Below are 19,516 nucleotides of genomic sequence, written 5' to 3' on the forward strand. Positions count from 1 at the left end.
CTGGTCATCACATCAGCGTGACAGAGGAATGGGTGAGGAACGGGATGTGGCAGTTGGGCTTGGCTAACGTTACTGAAGGGGACTGCGGTAAAACACAGGAAAAAATTCTCTGGCGTGGTGTAACCCAGTTTGTTACAATATATGGCGCACCTGTAGCTGTTGTACCATTAGGTCTAAGTACACAATAGCGACTGCGGAAGGGGAGAACTTTGATTGCTTAGGGCAGTACAGTTTGTACCACTTCCTCCACCAAAAGGGTGTTATATTTACATGGCAAATACAGAGCAGTTCTCTTTTATGGGAAATACCAGGTAGGTTAGTGTCTTGAGTACATGACTCCTACCAAGTGCCTGGGAGAAAGCGATTGTGACAGCCCTGGCCTCCAGCTGGGCGTGCCATCATGCATGGTCTTCTGCAGGGGGTATGGGGGAGTGTGCAAACCTCCAAGAGCAGGCTGAGTTTCCAGATGGCATTAGCAATGACACACAGGAGAGTATTTATATTCTCTTGAAAAAAATCCTTTTACTAAGAGATGTGACTTTACGTTGCATACAGCCTCATTACATTTGAGTTACGGGTGTAATGCCAAGAAGTTTCATTCCGCTGGCTAGAACCAAGCGTGCAGCTCGAAAGAGACAGAGCCTCGCCTGGAAAACAAGAACAGCTGTCAGCTTACGGTACTGCTACGGAATAGCGTGTGTTCTTAGGACAGCAGTCAGGAGTAGCCCATTGGAGGGGAGAACACCGCGCGCCTGCTGTCCCCATGCAGAGCGCTGGGATTTGGACCCACACGTAACCCGAGCAGTGAGTAACACAGCGATGCTGGCAGGATTCACACCAGCTGTTGACAGCCCATTGCAGTGTCAACAGGGGGACACTTCTGTCAACAAAGGGAAACCTGGAAAGGGGTGCCCAGCCCAGTCAAGCACCCTCAGGGCACAGAACCAGAGGAGATGATGCCTGCAAAACAGCTAGCGATGACTAAAAAGTGAAAATCTTTCTGGTACCACAGGCTGTTACAACCTGAGTATCCCTCTGCTCACTGTGCCTCGGTTACAGGCTGTCAAGCAACTACAGGCTGCTTTGAAAATTCTGCTCTTTCTTCTGTAAGATGTAGATGTCTTAGCTACTACACAGCTGGCTGTTTGGAAAGGGCTCCATCAGCCTTGCTCCAAAAAATTAGTTCCTGAAAGCTGTTAGATGATAAGATATTTAGAAATATTTTTTTACAGGGTGAAGAACTGAAATTTTCTTTGTAGCTTGGACTGCCTTAGTCCATTTTCGAAGGCAGGAATACTTGCAGCATCTAAGCTCCAATACTGAGTGCAGCTCCATCAATTCCACCACATTTTTTTTCCCCCTCAACACTTAAATGTGATTTCCCACAACAGTCAGATATGTAATTTCTTTTGAAACAGATGAAAGAGAAAATAAGAAAGGCAGTGTAATTAGTATATAATTTCCTGAGAAGTTAAGGGGTCAAACATTGCCTGGGAGATCAGCAGAAAATAATGTTCATGTGTTTGGAACTGCACATTAACAGCTGTCAGCCTCCGTGCTTTAGCTAGAAAGGCAACAGACAACCTGGGATATGTAGGTGGCAAGAGTGAGGAGACAGATTCGGTTACCTCCTAATTCTCTGTTTTCCCACGTAACCACTAAAAGAATCCATCAGAAATTAATGAGCAAGTTAAACGCTCAAATGTTTGCTTTTAAAAATTTCAGAGAGAAAGGCCATGAGAAGAAAAGGGGTCTGACTGGATTTGGAGCCGCTGTCCTTATAGAGCGTTCTTTTTTGGGAAGCTCAGGCAGAGCCTTCCAGAAGGCACAGCCGCAAACAGCCATCCCTGCCTTCTCAAGGCGGTGCCACCAGTGGGACAGCCTGCCCGCGGGTGCACATTCACCCCAGTGGTTCCGCAGCTGGGCTGGCAAAGCCCTCATGGATCATCCCCCCCGGGCCGCCCCGCGCAGGCTCGTCCCAGCGCTGTGCCCTACCTGCGCTAGTTCAGGGGCGCTGGCTTTCACAGGGAGGGTTTTATGTGCCACGGCCGCAAGATGGCTGAAATGGAAAACATGGTGAGAATGGCGAGAATAAGCAGGTCTTTTATCAAGAGCAGCGCTCTGGGCCACAGAAAGCAGCAGAACTGGAAGAGCCACAACTGCAGCATGCCAGAGACTTATTTCCGTGAGCCTCTTTCACCCGGCTGAGGGAGGACACGGTTTTCTGTAGCCTGCATGTTGTCAGGGCATGCCATCAACAACTTCATGCTTGTAAAATAGCCCCAAAACAATCTCCACTCCCCCCCAAAAAAATAAAACCCGGAATTGGTCTGGAAAGATCCTCCAGACTGCCCTGTCATTCCCAAGGTGCATGATTCCTTATACAATTTTCCCTAACTTGTTCAAGCCCTCCCTCTACACAGGCTCCACAGCTTCCTCCAGCAGACGTACTCCACTGTCACTGTGCGGTTAAACTCAACACGTCCCTGTGGAGGACCCATTACACACTACGACTTGCAGTAATAACATGCTTTGTCCATCTCAATGCAGAGGCTGAGATCAGTGGTTAAAAGGGGTCTGGACAAAATTTCCTAGTTGAAATTTTGAGGGCATATTATCAGGTCAAATCTTCTCTTATGTAAGTCTAGTGTGATTTTGGGCTCAGGCACTGCATTACAGCCAAGTGATTGTTTTTTCTTAAAAGCAGTTAGTTTCTGAGGAGGCTTCTGGCTCCTTTGCTCCTGGTTCCAACATCAATCTCTACTATTTATTATATTATTTACTATCCTACTTTATACCTTTCCTGCTCCAGAGAAACTCTCCCAGAAATTTACATCTTCCCACTATTTTTACTCTTCAAAGCAGTGCAGATGCGAGGGCTGCAAAAGCCAGCTCAGGAAGGCCTGTCCTTACCAGAGACGGACACCAGTATCAGCAATCATCTTACCTAAGCGTGAGGAGGTAGCTGACAATGTGCTTGGGTTGCAGATCCTGAGAAGATCTATACAGCACCTCATCATACCTGTGAAGAAAGAAAAGGACTGTCTGGTGTTAAAAGTAGTAGGAAGGTATACTTAAGATATAAGGCTCATCAGACCTTCTTACATCAGAACACACACACAACCACAACTGCAAAATTAACAAAAATAGTCTTCTGAACCAGACCTAAGCTGTGTGATTAGCACACAATTGACTATTTCTTCCCCGTTCACTTATTGAAGGAGATGATTGCTTCTGCTCCTCATCATGCACACACTGTAGATGGCAGAGCTCTGAGAGGCTCTACCAAAGAGAACACAAGAGCTATATTTGCTCCCAGAACATTAGGTCTGGTTTTACATTTCAACACTAATTGTAAGTTCCTAGGAGCAAACAACACATACTAAATAACCAAGGCAGTCAAAACAGTCCTTTAGAGGATGTTGCCTTTAGTAAATGCAGCTCAGAATGTTAAGCTGCTAAAGGGAATCTTGTAACTTTCGAAAAGACAAAAACAAAGTGGGTTTACATAATCCTGGAATAAAACTGACTTAAGTAAGACAGTATTAAACTGGATAATACAGGCAGAGTCAGAGAGATCCGTATTTTTAATTCATGTGTTCTGCTCTTCACTTGTGCACAACCTCTTTTTCACAGCCTGCAACAAGCTACCAACACCTCTGCAGCTGAACAGATTTCAAAGTGGACCTCCCGGTCTTGGCACATCAACCAGGCCCATCCTCCCCAGTATGCCCAAGCCCAACTTCCCGGGGATCTCCCTCCTTTCAAAGCAAGCTGCAGGAGAACTGGGGAGTGAGCTCTGATAATGAGGGCTCAGTGGTCACGTAAAGCTGTAGCACCAGGGAGGGAGGTGCTCCCGATTCCCTTGGTGCGTAAGCTACAAAAGCATCTCTTCCACACGTTCAGCAGCCCATCCCAGCCGGCACGCCCCAGGCAGCTGCTGCTCAGGGAGGGAAGGTCGCTGGCTTTATACCACTGCGCAACAGCTGTGAGAGAGACGAAACCTGGGGAACCTCTGCCTTGTCTCGAGGACAACACAGATACCAGCAGATATTGGCCCCTCGAGACAGCAGCGTCGGTAGGTACAGAAAAACCACTAATAATTTAACAAGCACCATTAAACAGCCACTGATAAAGCTTCATGAAGCAAGAAAGTTGGTATCAAATGAAGCTGCCTTCTTTTGATAACAACTTTGTTGCTTCATGAAGCTCCATTTCAGTGTTGGCCTACAACTTGTCAGATTATTTTATCAGTTAATTAAGTCCACTTTTTCAGGGATATACATGCTACTTTACTATTCATTAGGCTGAAAGTTAATGGTATTTGGAACTGGTCAGCTAATTTTAAGGGCAAATGTTTGGTAGCTTTTCAAACAGCAGAAGCAGAGCCATGGGAAGTGAGCTTATGACAGCTCAGGAGTGTTTATTACGGCAGCTTTCCAAGAAGAATCTACTCATGGCAACTCACAAGGAGGACTGAACAGTAATTGTTATTCCTGAAATTATGGCATGTTTAAACATGAGTTTGTTAGCCACTGAGTGCTTGGTCTAATGGATGATGTAAATACTGCTTTCTGATGGAAGTAAAGGCCCCAAGCGATGTCTCATACGGATTCCATATGGTGCCTGGCCAGATTCGAAGGTCTTTGCAACAAACAGACCTGAAGCTCTGTAAAAGCAAGAGCCCTGCAGTGGAGCAACCACCTCTGTTTGAAAATGGGACACAAGCTGAGGATCGAGTGATCCCTGCTGATCAACCTGAAATACATTAACCCTGCCAGTTTTCACACATAAGACAGGCAGCTATACACTAATCTGATAAAAACCAAGAAACAACCCCCAAGTTTTTTGTGAAATACAATTGCACTGGATAAATAAAAACACTACTGGTCTTATTTAGAGTGCTGGCTGATCTCGGTGTTACTCAAGAGAGCATGCAGCATGTGATACACTGCAGGCAGACCTCTTGAGGCTGTTCCAGTTAACAGCAGGACTCTGCAGCTTACAGCTGCAGGGCTGTAAGGAGCCACTGGGACTCTGGCATGACTTTTGGAAGTCCAAATTTTAAACAGATGCCCTCAGGAAGACCTTAGTGTGGCCCAGGGCATTAACTCTCTGGCACTGTGCAGTGCGCAATGCAGTACATAGGACCTCTCACTAGGAATTCTGAAAGCCTGTATTACTTCCAGCTCCATCATTGGCTGTGCAACATGGACAACTCCCTTGTCTCTGTATTTTAATTACACGGCTATGAAATAGTGAAACTGCTTAACTTTATGACTGAACTAATGAAGAGCATTACTGCTATTAACAGGTATTAGTTGTGCACGTTCAGTAGCTCTGAAAGATGCTGAGCCTCCATTTCACCTTACCCAGGAGCAGTTCCTCTCCCCTTTCCCACATGACAAAAATAGAACAAGAGAGGCCAAGCAAATCTGCAGCTAATATTTATATAGAGCCTAGCCTATTTTTGTGAAGACAAGAAATAATTAAGGGGCTCACGTACACAGAGTATGTTCCAAATACTGCTTTTCCCCTCATATGGCTTCTGAAGTCCATGAAAATTTCAAGTGAGGGGTACTGTTGCAATCTGTACAACCCAACAGACAAGCCATTGCCTGAAATAGCCATTATTCTTCTATGATCATGCAGCCTGTGCCTGCTCAACAGGTTGCCAAGCAAATCCAAAGCTTATTTTAAGAGAACTGGTATTTGGAAAGAAAACTAGACAAACCTGAGAAGATGCTGAAGAACAGAGATGGCATCTGGCTCTTGCAAGCACGCCACATTAATGTCAGTTAGCTGCACTTTCCCATGCATCTGTTCTAAACTAAAACATAAGCATGAAAAACAAATGTCGGATGAAAAACTCTTGTTAGCAAAGCTGAAGGGGAGAAAAAAAAAAAAAGTAATTTGTATTTTCAAGAAAAAAGGGTATGTCTATTCTTCTCAAGCTGAATGGAAACTGAGACAGACTACCTGACTTTAACCAAGACAAAAAAATTAAAATCTGTGCTATCGATTCAGTATCAACAGGATTAGAGATATGTATGGACAACAGGTCCAGAAGCTGATGCTAAAAGGATGAGTGAGGTAGTAAATATCCTAGTAAAGGTACCCTAGTACCATCAATACCTAGATGACAAGGGAGTACAAGAGAAACAGACTACAGAAAGGGATCAGGCTTGCACACTCCCCCTGAATACCATCTCCTATCACCGCTGCCTCAGACAGAACACCAGGCTGGTACCGAACTTTGGCCCAATCCAGGAAGGTATCTTACATGCATTTATGAAAACAGGTATCGATGTCTGCATTGGAAGTGTTCTGACAAATCACTATAATTGACAGAACTATTCAAACTGGACCATTCTGAAGCTCTTTTAAAAAAATAATTAAACATGTCAGGTATTTGACCTGAGTCAACAGGAAGGGGTCTGCTTTTAACCTTGGTTACCAACAGTGGCAAATAACAGAATGTTAAAAAAGCCCCGCTAACTACAGCAGCAGCAAAAAAGTCTTAAGTTCTGTGATTTGGTATATTTTACAAGTATGGGCATTTTGGGTTTTACATCAGTTTCCTTAATCCTAGGGCCACTGTTCTTCATCACCGACACAACCACAGAGAGGCTGTTCCTAGACCTGAGGAAGTACAGGAACAGTTAGGCAGCCCTGTGGAAATGAGGTGAAAATTTCATTTTAATTGTCTTGCTCCTCTGGGAAGTCTCAGTGATTCCTATCGTGAACTCATACCTCTGCTAAAAAAGTGAATGTGTGTCATATTTAAGGAAGGAGTTAACACTACTACTTAACAAAGCAGTTAAGTTAATAAAGTTAAAATACATGTCAAACTGTACTTCTGCATTCAAATGCTCCTCTTACCTATGGAGTCTGGCATGAGTGTACTGCAAGAACACGCCTGTATCTCCACGACTTTGAAGAGCTCGATCCCAGCTAAACTGATAGTCAGATGACAGAAGGCCTCGGAAGTCCTGGAACAATAAATTAATGTCACGTAGATATGGCTCTCCATCTCAATTTGTAACTTTTCACAGAAGATGCAGACACCTCAAGAGGTAGCTCAGACTCACCTGAATTATTAGTGCCGCAAGACCAACTTTCTCTGCTGTTTCCGTAGGGTTTTCTGTCTCTTTGGTTGCTGAAGAGAAACAGAAAAAATGAAATCATAAGTCCACAGTAGTGTGACAGCTCCCTTGCTCAGACCTGGACATGCCAATAAAACAGCAGATATTCATTAACTGTGAACTAGCAATATGGAAACTGTCAGGACGCATGCAGCAAGAAGTCCAGGATAGAAATTTTTCTTAAAAGTTGAGCTACAGCTGTTTCAGATGGTCTTTTTTCCACCTCCCCTGCTACCCTGTATAACACAGATTTTAAGGTCAGAGTAGTTTATTACAACACGCTAGATAGACTACGCTAAATTGCTCTTCACAATTCAGACAGCCAATCTAGAGATCAGGAAGAGAATGACAGAACAATTCAGATTTTGTTTAAAAACTGGTAAAAAAACCTCCAAGTGATATGGAGGCATAAAGAGTCAAAGAAAATTTGTTCTGAGGGCTAATGAGGCATTTGGAAGAGAATCTGAACTGAGAGAATCACAGAACGATTTGGGTTGGAAGAGGGACCTTTAAAGATCATCCAGTCCAACTCCCCTGCCACTGGCAGAGACATCTTCAACTAGATCAAGTTACTCAAACCCCATCTAACCTGGCCTTGAACACCTCCAGGGATGGGGCATCCACAGCTTCTCTGGGCAACCTGTGCCACTGTCTCACCCTTCCCAGTGTAAAAAATGTCTTCCTTCCAATCTAAACCTATTCTCTTTCAGTTTAAACCCGCTGTCCCTTGTCCAGTCGCTACAGGCCCTGGTAGAAAGTTTTTCTCTGTCTTTCTTACAAGCTCTCTTTATAGAATGAAAGGCTACAACACCACCTCCCCGGAGCCTTCCTCAGCATAAGCAACCCCAACTCTCTCAGCCTTTCTTCACGGGAGAGGTGTTCCAGCCCTCTGAGAATTTTTGTGGCCCTCCTCTGGACCCACTCTAACAGGTCCATGTCTTTCTTGTCCTGGGGACCCCAGAGTTGGATGCAGTACTCCTGGAGAGCAGAGTAGAGGAGCAGAATCACCTCCCTTGACCTGCTGGCCACACTTCCTTTTATCCAGCCTAGGATACAGTTGGCTTTCAGAGCTGCAAGCGCACTTTGCCAGCTCACGTCCAATTTTTCATCCACCAGCACCCCAAGTCGCTGTCTGGAGGGCTGCTCTGAATCCATTCATCCCCCAGTTTGTACCGATACCAGTGATTGCCCTGACCCAGGTGCAGGACCTTGCGCTTGGCCCTGTTGAACTTCACGAGGTTTGCACGGGCCCACTCCTCAAGCCTGTCCAGGTCCCTCTGGCAAATCAACTGCACCACTCAGCTTGGTGTCGCCTGCAGACCTGCTGAGGGTGTGCTCAATCCCACTGTCTATGTCACTGATGAAGATATTAAATAGTATTGGTCCCAGTATGGACCCTTGAAGGACACCACTTGTTACTGGTTTCCACCCTGGACACTGAGCCACTGACATACAATTCTTTGGACGTGGCCATCCAGCCAATTCTTTATCCATCTAACAGTCCATCCATTAAATCCATCTCTTTCCAATTTAGAGGTAAGAATGTTGTAGGGGACCGTATCAAAGGCCTTACAAAGTCCAGGCAGATGACATCTGTAGTTCTTCCCTTGCCCGCTGATGCAGTCACTCCATCAGAGAAGGACACTAGATTAGTCAGGCACGATTTGCCCTTCTCCCTGGGTAGACATGACAAGAACCTCTCCAAAGCTCCTCTAACTAAATACTGAACTTAAGTCTATCCTTACGAAACCTAATTAAGCTGGAGGAGTCGAAGAGAGAAGGCACTCACAACAGCTGCAGAGACGTGTCTGCAAAGCTATTTCCAGCTTTCTCACAACTCAACTAATAATTCTTCAGCAGATAAGCAGCATGCTGTTCTGTACAGAAATTCAGCAAAGGGCCTCTTTCATTCCCCGTCTCACAGGGAAGTTCACAGGGCCAAGCTGGTGCTCCAGTGCATCAGAAGTACAGTAAACTGCCTACATAACAGCACTCTAGATTCTGGATCTTCTGGGAAATCAATTACTTACGTTTGGACCCAGAACCTTGCCTAGTAAGAAGGTGATGCTTTTGACATACCTAACGCTTTCTATTTTTAAACTCAGATCACAGTGCGCTCTATCAGGGTCTCCTCTTTCTGTCTGTCTCTACCGGAAAGAAAGAAGGATTGTTATCATAGTCTTTTACAAGGCAAATATGTTCCACTTTAGCAAGGGCCGAGTGCAATTTTTTTTCATGGAATATATAATCTATTAAATTTGCAGAATTCAGCTTAAGATTTCATGTCCCAGATGATCTCCCACTAACAGAAGAATACGGAGAATGCAGCTGTTCTTTTAAGGCACCACTTAAGGTGCACCAGTTCTGCAGTACAGTTTTAGTACATTTAATTTCTGTCTTTTGCTTTGCTATTTCTTTGTGCCAGGGTCAGCAAAGCCAACTGAGACAACTTTGAGTAGTACATCCTACTCATACCTTTGCTATTTACAAAATTCAGAAAGGACTAAGCTTGAAAAGTGTGGGGATAGTTGAGAAGTCTCTGACTGGCTATTCATTCAAAGACAAATATGTTTAGATTATATTATTACATTTCATATCTGAAATTTGTTTCAAAACAGAACAACTGCCTCAGAATTCAGGCTTTTGTTTAAATGCTTGTTGAGACACAGACAAAGCTATCTAAAAGAAAATAAAGTGGCAAAAGAAATAGGCATCATACAGAAGATTTACCTGGACAGCAGGATTCATGGAGACGAACAGAAAGAAAAAAGATGCCAATAACGGAAACGTAAATAGTGGAAGAACTGTGTACAGCTAATAGAAATGAAAGAGTTTATACAAAGGCATTTAACTAACCAGCTCCAAGCTCCACACAGGCACGATTTTTAAAACTAGCACTGGTTCTTAAGATGCCCAGCTCCCAAAATACTTTCAATGACAGTGAGGCATTTTGATGCCACACAAAAGTTTGTAATACCTTTCACTGTGTATCCAAACACTTTTCAAACATTGAAGACATTGCTATGAGTCAGGGATTTAAGAGTTCTAATTTAGGAAAGGGGAAGTGAGGGACGAATTCAAATATAAGGGGGGAAATTTCTAGAAGCTCAGGTAGGATTTAGCATCTAATGAATGAACTCTGGGTAATGCTGCACTGCCAGCAATACATTACTACTTTTAGCTGTTCTGCCTGCTGCTTGTGCAATGGAACATGGGTCTGTGCTTCTGCTGTGTCAGTCCAGTCCAGCATAAAAGTTTCCTTTGCAGTCAGCTAATACTAACTTTAAACTGAAGCTCTAAGGTCCGTTCCTCTCTGCAGTAGAACTAGTCTGAATTGAGTGTCACCCTTCTATCATTCTGCCTGCCACCCCCCACCCCCTTTGCCTTGTCCACTCTACAAGCAAAATTATCTGGATTAAAAAAAGAACTGAGGCAGAGCAAGGAAGGTGCACTTTACTTAACCGGCTCAGTTCATTGATTCGATTCAGCAAGTAACCAGAAAGCACAAGAGGGGGCAGCATCTCACTGGGAACTGCTTGGATCTTCACTGCATCGAGAGGAACCAGCTCTCCAGCCCCAGCCCGAGGTGCAGGCAAAGGTCCCCCCCTCTCAGCAGACCTGCAGCAGAGCAGTGACCCGGGGGCTCTGGAAACAGGTACGAGGCTGGGAGAATGACAGGGCAGTTGCACACAACCTACAGTCAATTTTGCCAGACAAAACTGTAAGAGTTACAAATCCTTTGGATGAAATCTGACTGTTCCCTGAACTCTGGCCGCAGCCCCACTATTGACTAGTTCCTTCCTCCAGAAAAAACAGCTGCTGTCCCCCAAAGGCAGGTACTTCCTTCCCAGTGCAAAAGCATGATGAATTAGTTTCACTCAATGTTAAAATTTGCAAATCTGTAATTCAGGGAAGTTCACAGAGTTGCAAAGGATTATTTTAACATTGTTTATGTTATGGGAGATACAGAAAATGCACAGATCAGAGCATATCACTGTGATATCACTGATCCAGGGAAAAGTGAAGGGTAGAAAAGATGACAAAATTTTGATCAACACAGAGCATCAAAAGAAATTAATAAGACCTGAAAAAGCTAACTTTTTGCGGAAGCCATGTTTTGTAACATCCTTGAGCGAACTTCATTTAAAACGTCTTCCAGGAAAATTACTTCTCCTCTCCGAGTCTTCATCCCTTGAACTAGACCAAAAGACACATGCTGGCACCTGTGTTGAAAAGCAGCAGGACCTAAGATTACATTTTAATCAAGAGAAATGTTTGCAGTGTTTGTTCAGAGCTGGATTCTCTACCAGGAAACAGCAGTAACAGCTGAATAAATAGTGCTCCAACGTGGGAAGCTTGGTGATATAATCAGAAACTCTCATTTCAGCAACCAAAGCTCCATACTTATATAATGGGAAAATTATGATCAGAATTATGATAACCTGGTCATTTGAGTGCTCTTGGGAACCTCTCTCGCTACTAGCTTTAGTTCAGAGGACTCAATGCAGTAAATTGCAATAAATTGAGGAGAGGCAAGAGGTAGACAGATCAAATTACAGTGGCAACACAGATCTGTTAATAAGATTAGAAAGGGCGTCATAATAATTCTGTTGTGGCCACATTAAACTAAAAGTGTAATTAATCATTGCTAATAATAAAACATTCATTGCTTCTGCTCACAATAATCCTAAACATTATTCTGGATCCATAACCCAAGTTAATTTTAGTGCAACTTTCGGCACTGTGAAAGGAGGCAGACTAAAATTCCTGAAGGCTAAAATCCTGTATTTAACCACAAAAGACAGGCAGTCTATCAGAGAGGAATATAATTTAGTCTGCAGATCCATTATTGACCTTTGCTGAGACTGCTAACAAGATTGGTAATTACAATGAATAACAGCAGGGATACATTTCCCTGCAACAGATATTTCAAACCTGAGGCATGATTTAAACTCAGATTCAGATCTCTCCTTAAAGATCATACTTCAAGAAGTAATCGTTTAACATATGACCACACCATATCCCAGAAGCTATGCCATAAAGTCTCTCCCCTTTTCCATATCAAGCAGTTATGAAAAACCTGTTAAATGAGAGACATGGCTGTTTTTCACATCCGACACACATGGCGATGTCTCTACTTGCAAATAAAGCAGACCAGCAGAGGCGGACAGATAGAATGAAAAGGTTGGTGCCGAGGACCTGAGGCCCACATTTGCACAGAATTCTGGAAGTTTGTTTTCTTATTTTTTCCTCCTTATTGAACTAACATTAGTTGGATCTTACAGGCCAAATGTCTGGAATTCACTAGTTGCACACCAGCACCACACCTTCTAGCTTAGCTTTGTCTAAAATGCGTACATGATGCGTAGGTGGGCACAATCAGGAGTTTCTCTTCAAAAGAGCACTCTACTGAAATTCCAATGTACATATTACCCATTCTTTTAAATAAGTATTTAAGACTCATAAATACATACCTTTCTGCCCAGTCATAACCCATGAGCTTCAGTATTTGGAATAAATGTTGAAAGTGATTACTTTGACTTTTATCTGTCTAAGGAATAGAATTGGTGTGTATCAGAAAACATTCCAAGTTTGATAAAGACTAGCTTTTAACACACAAACACACACCACCACAGATACTGTACCAGTAACTCGTTGCAAACAGAATTAAGACCTATAGAGACAGGTAAGACTGTCCAGGTAAGAGCTGGAATCTATGACAGTGGGATTTTGCATCTTGGTAGAAAAAGTAATCTACCTTTTCAAAAATGATTATTCCTACCTAGGTCATGAAGACAAAGCCATGAAGTGAAATGAAACCTCGACATTCTTTAGTTTCACATAACCTACAAACTGCCCATCAAACAAAATACCTCCATTTTCACTTCAGAAACTTGATGCTCTTGTTATATTCCCATGTTTTACATCACCAAACTTTAAGGTTCCTTTGGCTTAGAAACAACGCCTCTAAGATTTCTGTCTTCAGAATCCACTAGTTTCTATTGTCTCCAGTGTGATTTGTAAAGTTTTACATCATGCATGATTAAAGAAAAAGGTACAATCACATTTTCATATTAATGATGCATTTTGTGCTCTCTTTCACCTTTCCTATGACTTAAAGCAGTTTCTGACAGCAGTTTATAGCTAACAATGATCTTTAGATGTGTTTCTAGCTAAAGCTGTTGCATGAAGTTCACTTTCCTACCTAGTTGCTTTGACTACATCACTCAAGACTACTTTATCCCTCCTTAAAAAACACCGCAGTGATAACCAAATAACCACTATTTCCTTATTTGTTTGGCATTCCAAGACAGGGAGTGAGCAGTGAGTGAAGTGCTTATCTGTGTGTTTTCTCAGCTCCCCCATTGCACGAAGCCTCCTCTTGCACCATTCCTCATAAACTGCTTCACTCCTTTACATCACCTCTGTCTGTGCCAATTCACAAGCAAGGCTGATAAATGGATAGTGGCGGTCAGCATTTCAAATAAGGCCTTGCAAGCTCTTTTCCACCTTACATAGAAGAGAAGCTCTCTGTATCTGTAACAAAGCCAGATCTCTCTTGCTAAAATATCTCACAATAAACTTTACAATGTTTAGGCTAAGGCCAGCTCATTGTACCAGCCAATGCTGCCTTGCTGTTTCCTCTGCTTCTCCCTAGGTCGGAATTTGTCTCTGATCTGTTTTACAAGAGATTATACATTCCATGACAGAAACTGGTTTGGTTTGGTTTTGTGTGCACAACCGCTGTCCCTCACCACCTGGACCATGAAACAGCATTTAAAAGCCTCTTTAAAGGACTGCAGTCTTTTGTGAGTAGATACTGTGACAAATCATGACAATACTCACTGACAAAAGACCCCAATCCTTCTGAACCTAATTGCTTCTTCATGACTGTTCAGGGAACAGAATTTTCAGCTAAAACTAAACCAAATGCCAACTTAAGTTTCTAACTACTTGTCTCGACCAACATATATAGAAATATACAGAATAATATTTAAAATCATTAACAGAAAATAATCTAATAATAATCTAATAGCTTTTTTAAATAATCCTTTAGACTCCCACAGAAATAAGAACATGAAAAGCCAAGATAAGAGTATCTATCAGGCAGTACAAGCTGAATTCCAGGTTTCAGCTGGCCACCTGAAAATTAAACATCAACTCCTGTGGTTTTGGATGTGGTGTGATACTGCAAGAAGCATAACAATGAGCATTTATTATGCTTGAACAATCCACATAACTAAAATGGCATGAAAACCAAATTTTTTAAAAAGGATGGAAATAAATATTAGGAGTACCACACAACTTCATCTTTGCTGGAAAGTAATACTCAAAACATGGATGTGTAAGTAGGTTAAAAAAGATGAACCTGCAGACATTACCATTTCACAAAACTACTTTTTTGTCATAGCTTCATAGGATGGCAAAAATAACACAAATGCTCAAAAAGAAGATACATACTATGAAGAATGGCAATTTTTTCCTTACAGGCCCCCAAATTAAACATGTCTAAGTGGTTAAAGGCTTTAAGGGGGAAGTCTGCAGTCTGACAGTGTGGATTATATTTAATTCTTCATGTATTAAAGCATTTTCATCTCCTGTTTGGAGTGCAACATCCAACTGAATCTTAGTATCTCTTTAATACTCATTCCACATTTTGAAATGTTTGGAGTATTTTGCTCTTATCACTGCATTTTTATGAAATAACTATGATTTTTTAAAAATATAAATTGGTGAATGCACTGCTTTACAGCATTACAACTAATAAACCAATTTAATGTTCGTTTAAACAAGTTGATCTGATGAAAATAAGATGATCGTACGAAGTAAGACTCAGGAGCCTCTAAATAATTTTATTGTAACAAGATCAGGATTCTGAAACACATTTGTATTTAATAATTAAAGACTAAAATCATCAGTGTTCTCACTTAAATCCATTAAGTCTTCCTACTGCTGGTAACACTGACTAAAGTCCTAATCCACTACAAAGTACTGCCACAAAACAGCAGCAAAGCTCAGCAAGGCTGGCAGCTCCCTCATTAGGCTGTCTGTCCCACAGACTCTCCTAACAGTTTATGTTATTGCCCTCTCATTTTATGACCCAGTTTCTCAGCCCTCAGAAAGTCAGAAGTGATAAAAATACTAAACATGTCACCCAGAAAATATGCAGCCTTAGCAAGGCCTAGACAGGCTAATCTGTCATCTCCAACTTGAACGAGACACTGACTGTAACGGACTGTAACGGACACACTGATGGCATCACAGGCCAGTTTTGCTGCGTATCTGGAGTAGGAGCAGATCAAAGAGGCCCAGGCAAGGAAGTAAACAGTTCCTGGAGTTGAGCTATCAGCAGCCAGTCCACTCAGGACTATTGCTTCCACACGTGTTCACTCCATGAGTTTAACATTCAGCCCACATCCTAATTTGTGCAAATACCCACCCAACTATTTTCTTTCTTTCTACTTGTTCCTTCTCCCTTGGTCCCTACTATCTCATAGTATAACAAATATAAATAATTACCCGCCCACATGAAATACACAGAGGCATTCCTTAACTCCTTGCGTATTGCCCTTTCACAACCACACTGCTCTTCGATGCCAGTGAACCTACTATGTCCCAGTCAGTAGAGGCAAAAAAAATCTCCCAGCAATTCTCCCCAAAAACCACAACTAAAAAAATCCCTGTTCTATGACCACATGTGGGAATGGCATGCTACTGGAAACTTCCTGAAGACCAAAGATAAAAGGAGGCATGTGACTTAACTAAGTCCCACTTTACAATATCTGTATATTTAATTTTATGCTTACTGATCTCTCCCCCTCCCCTGAATCATGGTATTTGTAACATTACATTCACTTTTGAAGAAGCTGTACCAGAAAAGACATATGGGCATTACCAAACACATCACAAACAACATGCAGATTTTTTTCCGCTTATTAATTGACTTCACATAAAAGAGCATGGTTTTCAAACATTTTTTTTTCTAAATCTGGGAAACAGAAGATTTAGGAGCATTATGTGATATAACCTTGGTAACAGTACAGCAAAAAAGAGTTTCTCACAAGTGAGGAGATGATCCTGCCATTCGTTACTAATACTGCTGGAATTGTTAAAAAGCAAAATAATCAAACCAAAAAATACAAAAAGATCCCTGCCTATAACTGCTTCATCCAGATTGATTAAGCAGGACTTTATGTGCAATTTCTACATAATGGAACTGAGGCATTGTTCAAAGCCATAAAAATTTACATTTCAGATAAGATATCAGGACTTTAGAGTACTCTTGGATTCATTTTAGACCATTAATTCCTCCATTTCTAAATTAACATTTTACAACCCTTTACAACACTAACAACTTTTCCTGATTTGTTTAAATATTAATTACAACATTTATAAAGCAATTACAATGTTAATTGAGTAAAAGTTCCTTTAAAATTAACTGCAATTAATTTTTATAACGGAGAGTAACTCCAGAGCTGATTTTTCAGCCATTCTGTGGGTCACGAACTGAAACGGAACCAAGAAACACTGCCACATTCAGGCACAGCTGCTGGGCAGTAAGGACATCTATTTAACTGCCAAAAATACCATATGCCAAAGTCATACTGCGAGCAAGAGGCCCCCTGGATTATTTGAGAGAGTCAGGCTCAAAAGTGTTCAGTGAATCTAGAATTACTTACCACATAAATCATAGTATCACAGCTATACTTATTCATTCGGTCTATAGCAGCAGCAAGATCTCTGAAAGAGACAACGAGAAACTATTTGGACTTTCCCTGAAACATACCTCATTAATTGCCTCTTAGCAAAATAACCTAATCATGCAGGGGAGAGGACTGCCTGATTAGAAGGATCCATGTATGTCTTACCAAAAAAGAGGAAATGTATACTTTGTTCATGACATGTTTGAAATGTTTTTTTAAACCACTAGCTATGAAAATTACTGAGGAAACAGTTCTTGCGCACAGAGGAAGCCTGGTCTCTGTTTGCCTGCTGGGGCAATCAATCAGCTGGGACTTGAGAGAAACAACCCTCTCCTGGAAAACTAACCCAGCCCCCAGTGTCAGGTTGTATGATAAAAAGCTCATCTTCACACAGATGAAGTAGCACAGAGAAACAAGTTGCTTGAGACCCTCCCAGGGCTGTCACAGAAGAGCCACCAGCCCCATGTCCCAGTCTGAAACCCACCTCAGGGGTCCCCAGGAGCAGCTCTCCAGACTGCCTTCTGACTGAGGGAGGTTACTGCCTAAGGGACATAGGATACATGGGATGCAAAGGAAAAGCATTTTGCAGCTGCCCAAGCCTTATTATGGGATGCTTGCAGCTTCCCAAGCCTTATTATGGGATGCTCAGAGGAGGAACCAAAGATGGGAAAAGACAGGGAGAAGATGATAGAAGAAACAGGTGGCTTGTAAACCGGTTGCTAGTTAGTATGTTTGTCTGGTTGTGCCCTGCACCTATTGAGTCTTCCCTGTCTTCCCATTAAACACCATTTCAAACTTTTCCTGGGTGAGGAGGTCTGTCTTCTGTGTGCATATGTGTTTGGAGGTCTAAGTATCAGCAACTGGAGTTGGTGACTAAAGCTCAGATAGGCCATGCATCTGTGGTGCCAGCAACCAAAGGGACTGGAGGTAAGTGAAACTGACAGCACCTGGAGTCTGACCATGGGTCACTGGGGCAGAGGCATCTCTGCTGTCAACAGCTGGAGTGAGGGCATGCACACCCACGTATGACTGACGGGAAATATCAAGCTGAAGTAGCCAGCACGTAGGTAAAGTTCTCTAGGAGCCAAGTGTGTGCCTTCCAGGATGAGTCTGTACTGCTGGCATCAGGGGGTCCCGGCCAACTGCCGAGAGACCATGGCCCTGGGTGTTGACCGAACCTGCCTGTGTACCGTGTGTCTCTGTTGTAGGAGGCAACAGGGGAGAGTGAGGATCCAGGGCCAGCTGCTGGATGGACTGCACACCTAAGCTCAGTTACTGGAGGGATCCACTGTGCCTGTAACCAGCAACTGGACTGGAGCTGCAGGCCATGGGGGCTCACATCCCCACGTGCCAGCAGCTGGGGAGACCTGGGAATACAGGGGCCAGCTAACGGGCAGCCTGAGCGTTGAAGCTCAGCTACTGGAGGGATACATGTTGTGTGTACATACAATACATATGTATATTACTTATGTAGATAAATGATATCACATACATACATGTGTATATATACACACACATACATACGTATATTTCACACCAATAGATCTTCAACATAATCAGCCAGAGGGGAACAAAATAAGGCTGTTCATCCTGAGTGCTGACTGGTTTTGTCTGTGTTGCCCTGTTTGGTTGGCTGTGTGTGTATGTAGGGGTGTGTATATATATATCTCTTGCCTCTGTGTTTGTGTGCCTACTGGGAACAACAGGCTCAGCCTTCCTACTGGTTGGACCTGTGGGCATGGAGCTGTGGCAGCCTTGCCTCTAAGTGGCTACAGGATTCAGCAGCTCCCTAATTGGATTGACTGCAGCATCTAATACCCTTGTCCTGAAAAGCTGTACACAGTTTACCCTGAGGGCTAGACATCTAATTTATTTACGTTACTAGGCACAAAGAAACTATTAAGGCTTCCATGTGAAAATACCCAAGGGGAATTTTAGGATACTGATGAGAAGGTAGGAAAACAGTGATAAAATTGACGTTGCAGTGCTGGTGGTCCACTGAGTCAATGAAGACATGGCTGAACAAGCCGGGTTTTGTCTGCATCACACTGTCAATAAGTATTTTAAGCGACGGTCTTCCTAAAACCTTCATTATATGGCAAGTAGTTATTAGATGAAGAGATCTCTCAGCTTTATTTTCAAAGTCAGTAGCTGGAGAAAGCATGATTTATGGAAAGAGGAGATTTACAAACAGACTGCTTAAGGGGAGGAAAAGTATTTAAAAGCAGTTGTTTTTCCTGAGCCATATTCATCCCATCGTAGTTACATTGCTACTTCTAGTTATGATAAGTTACTAGCAAACGTGTCCCACGTCAGAAATAAAAATCTTCAAAATCTGTACTATCAGTTACAAATGTACCCATGTGTAAAAGTTCACTGGCAAAATAAATGGCAACAAACAGATGAGCTTACTTGCCTTGTTATATAAAGAGATGTCCCATCACTACGCATGACGGTGGAAAACGATGAGAGGTCTTTCTTTTCCGAAAGATCCACAATTCCTGTCCCCTTTCTGTAAGTTGAAAGAAAACACTGAAGTAACTGCAACCAGACCTGAACACAGGTAAGTTGAGAGAAGACAGAGGTCAGAACCAAAACAAAGGTGCCTTGCCATGGAACCCCCCTCACTCCGGACAATCTCATTTTTTCCTTTGAATGACTGTCTCC

The 19,516-nt window shown here is 42.6% G+C and overlaps 1 protein-coding gene and 1 long non-coding RNA gene across 8 annotated transcripts in view; one reads left to right on the forward strand and one right to left on the reverse strand.

Annotated features, from left to right (window-relative positions):
• Positions 1 to 19,516, reverse strand: part of RARS2 (arginyl-tRNA synthetase 2, mitochondrial) — a 60,505-nt gene that overhangs the window by 10,779 nt on the left and 30,210 nt on the right. For 2 of the 7 annotated variants that reach the window (XM_037391048.1, XM_037391055.1), the window contains exons 11-19: positions 19,266 to 19,361; positions 16,826 to 16,886; positions 12,620 to 12,696; positions 11,244 to 11,368; positions 7,092 to 7,159; positions 6,883 to 6,992; positions 5,735 to 5,830; positions 2,948 to 3,022; positions 1,996 to 2,059 (exon numbers count right to left, since the gene is read on the reverse strand). In XM_037391048.1, coding sequence (XP_037246945.1) covers positions 1,996 to 2,059; positions 2,948 to 3,022; positions 5,735 to 5,830; positions 6,883 to 6,992; positions 7,092 to 7,159; positions 11,244 to 11,368; positions 12,620 to 12,696; positions 16,826 to 16,886; positions 19,266 to 19,361 — 772 coding nt within the window. Of the gene's footprint in view, positions 1 to 6; positions 648 to 1,995; positions 2,060 to 2,947; positions 3,023 to 5,734; positions 5,831 to 6,882; positions 6,993 to 7,091; positions 7,160 to 11,243; positions 11,369 to 12,619; positions 12,697 to 16,825; positions 16,887 to 19,265; positions 19,362 to 19,516 lie in introns of those variants that run through there. The other 5 variants (XM_037391054.1, XM_037391050.1, XM_037391049.1 and 2 more) reach the window with 4 other exon arrangements.
• On the forward strand, positions 782 to 11,215 carry LOC119149618. Its single transcript, XR_005104784.1, has 3 exons — positions 782 to 792; positions 3,500 to 3,502; positions 8,345 to 11,215. It is a non-coding gene; the product is annotated as an uncharacterized LOC119149618 (long non-coding RNA).

The sequence above is a fragment of the Falco rusticolus genome, chromosome 6 (genome assembly GCF_015220075.1).
Source record: "Falco rusticolus isolate bFalRus1 chromosome 6, bFalRus1.pri, whole genome shotgun sequence".
Lineage (NCBI taxonomy): Eukaryota > Metazoa > Chordata > Aves > Falconiformes > Falconidae > Falco > Falco rusticolus.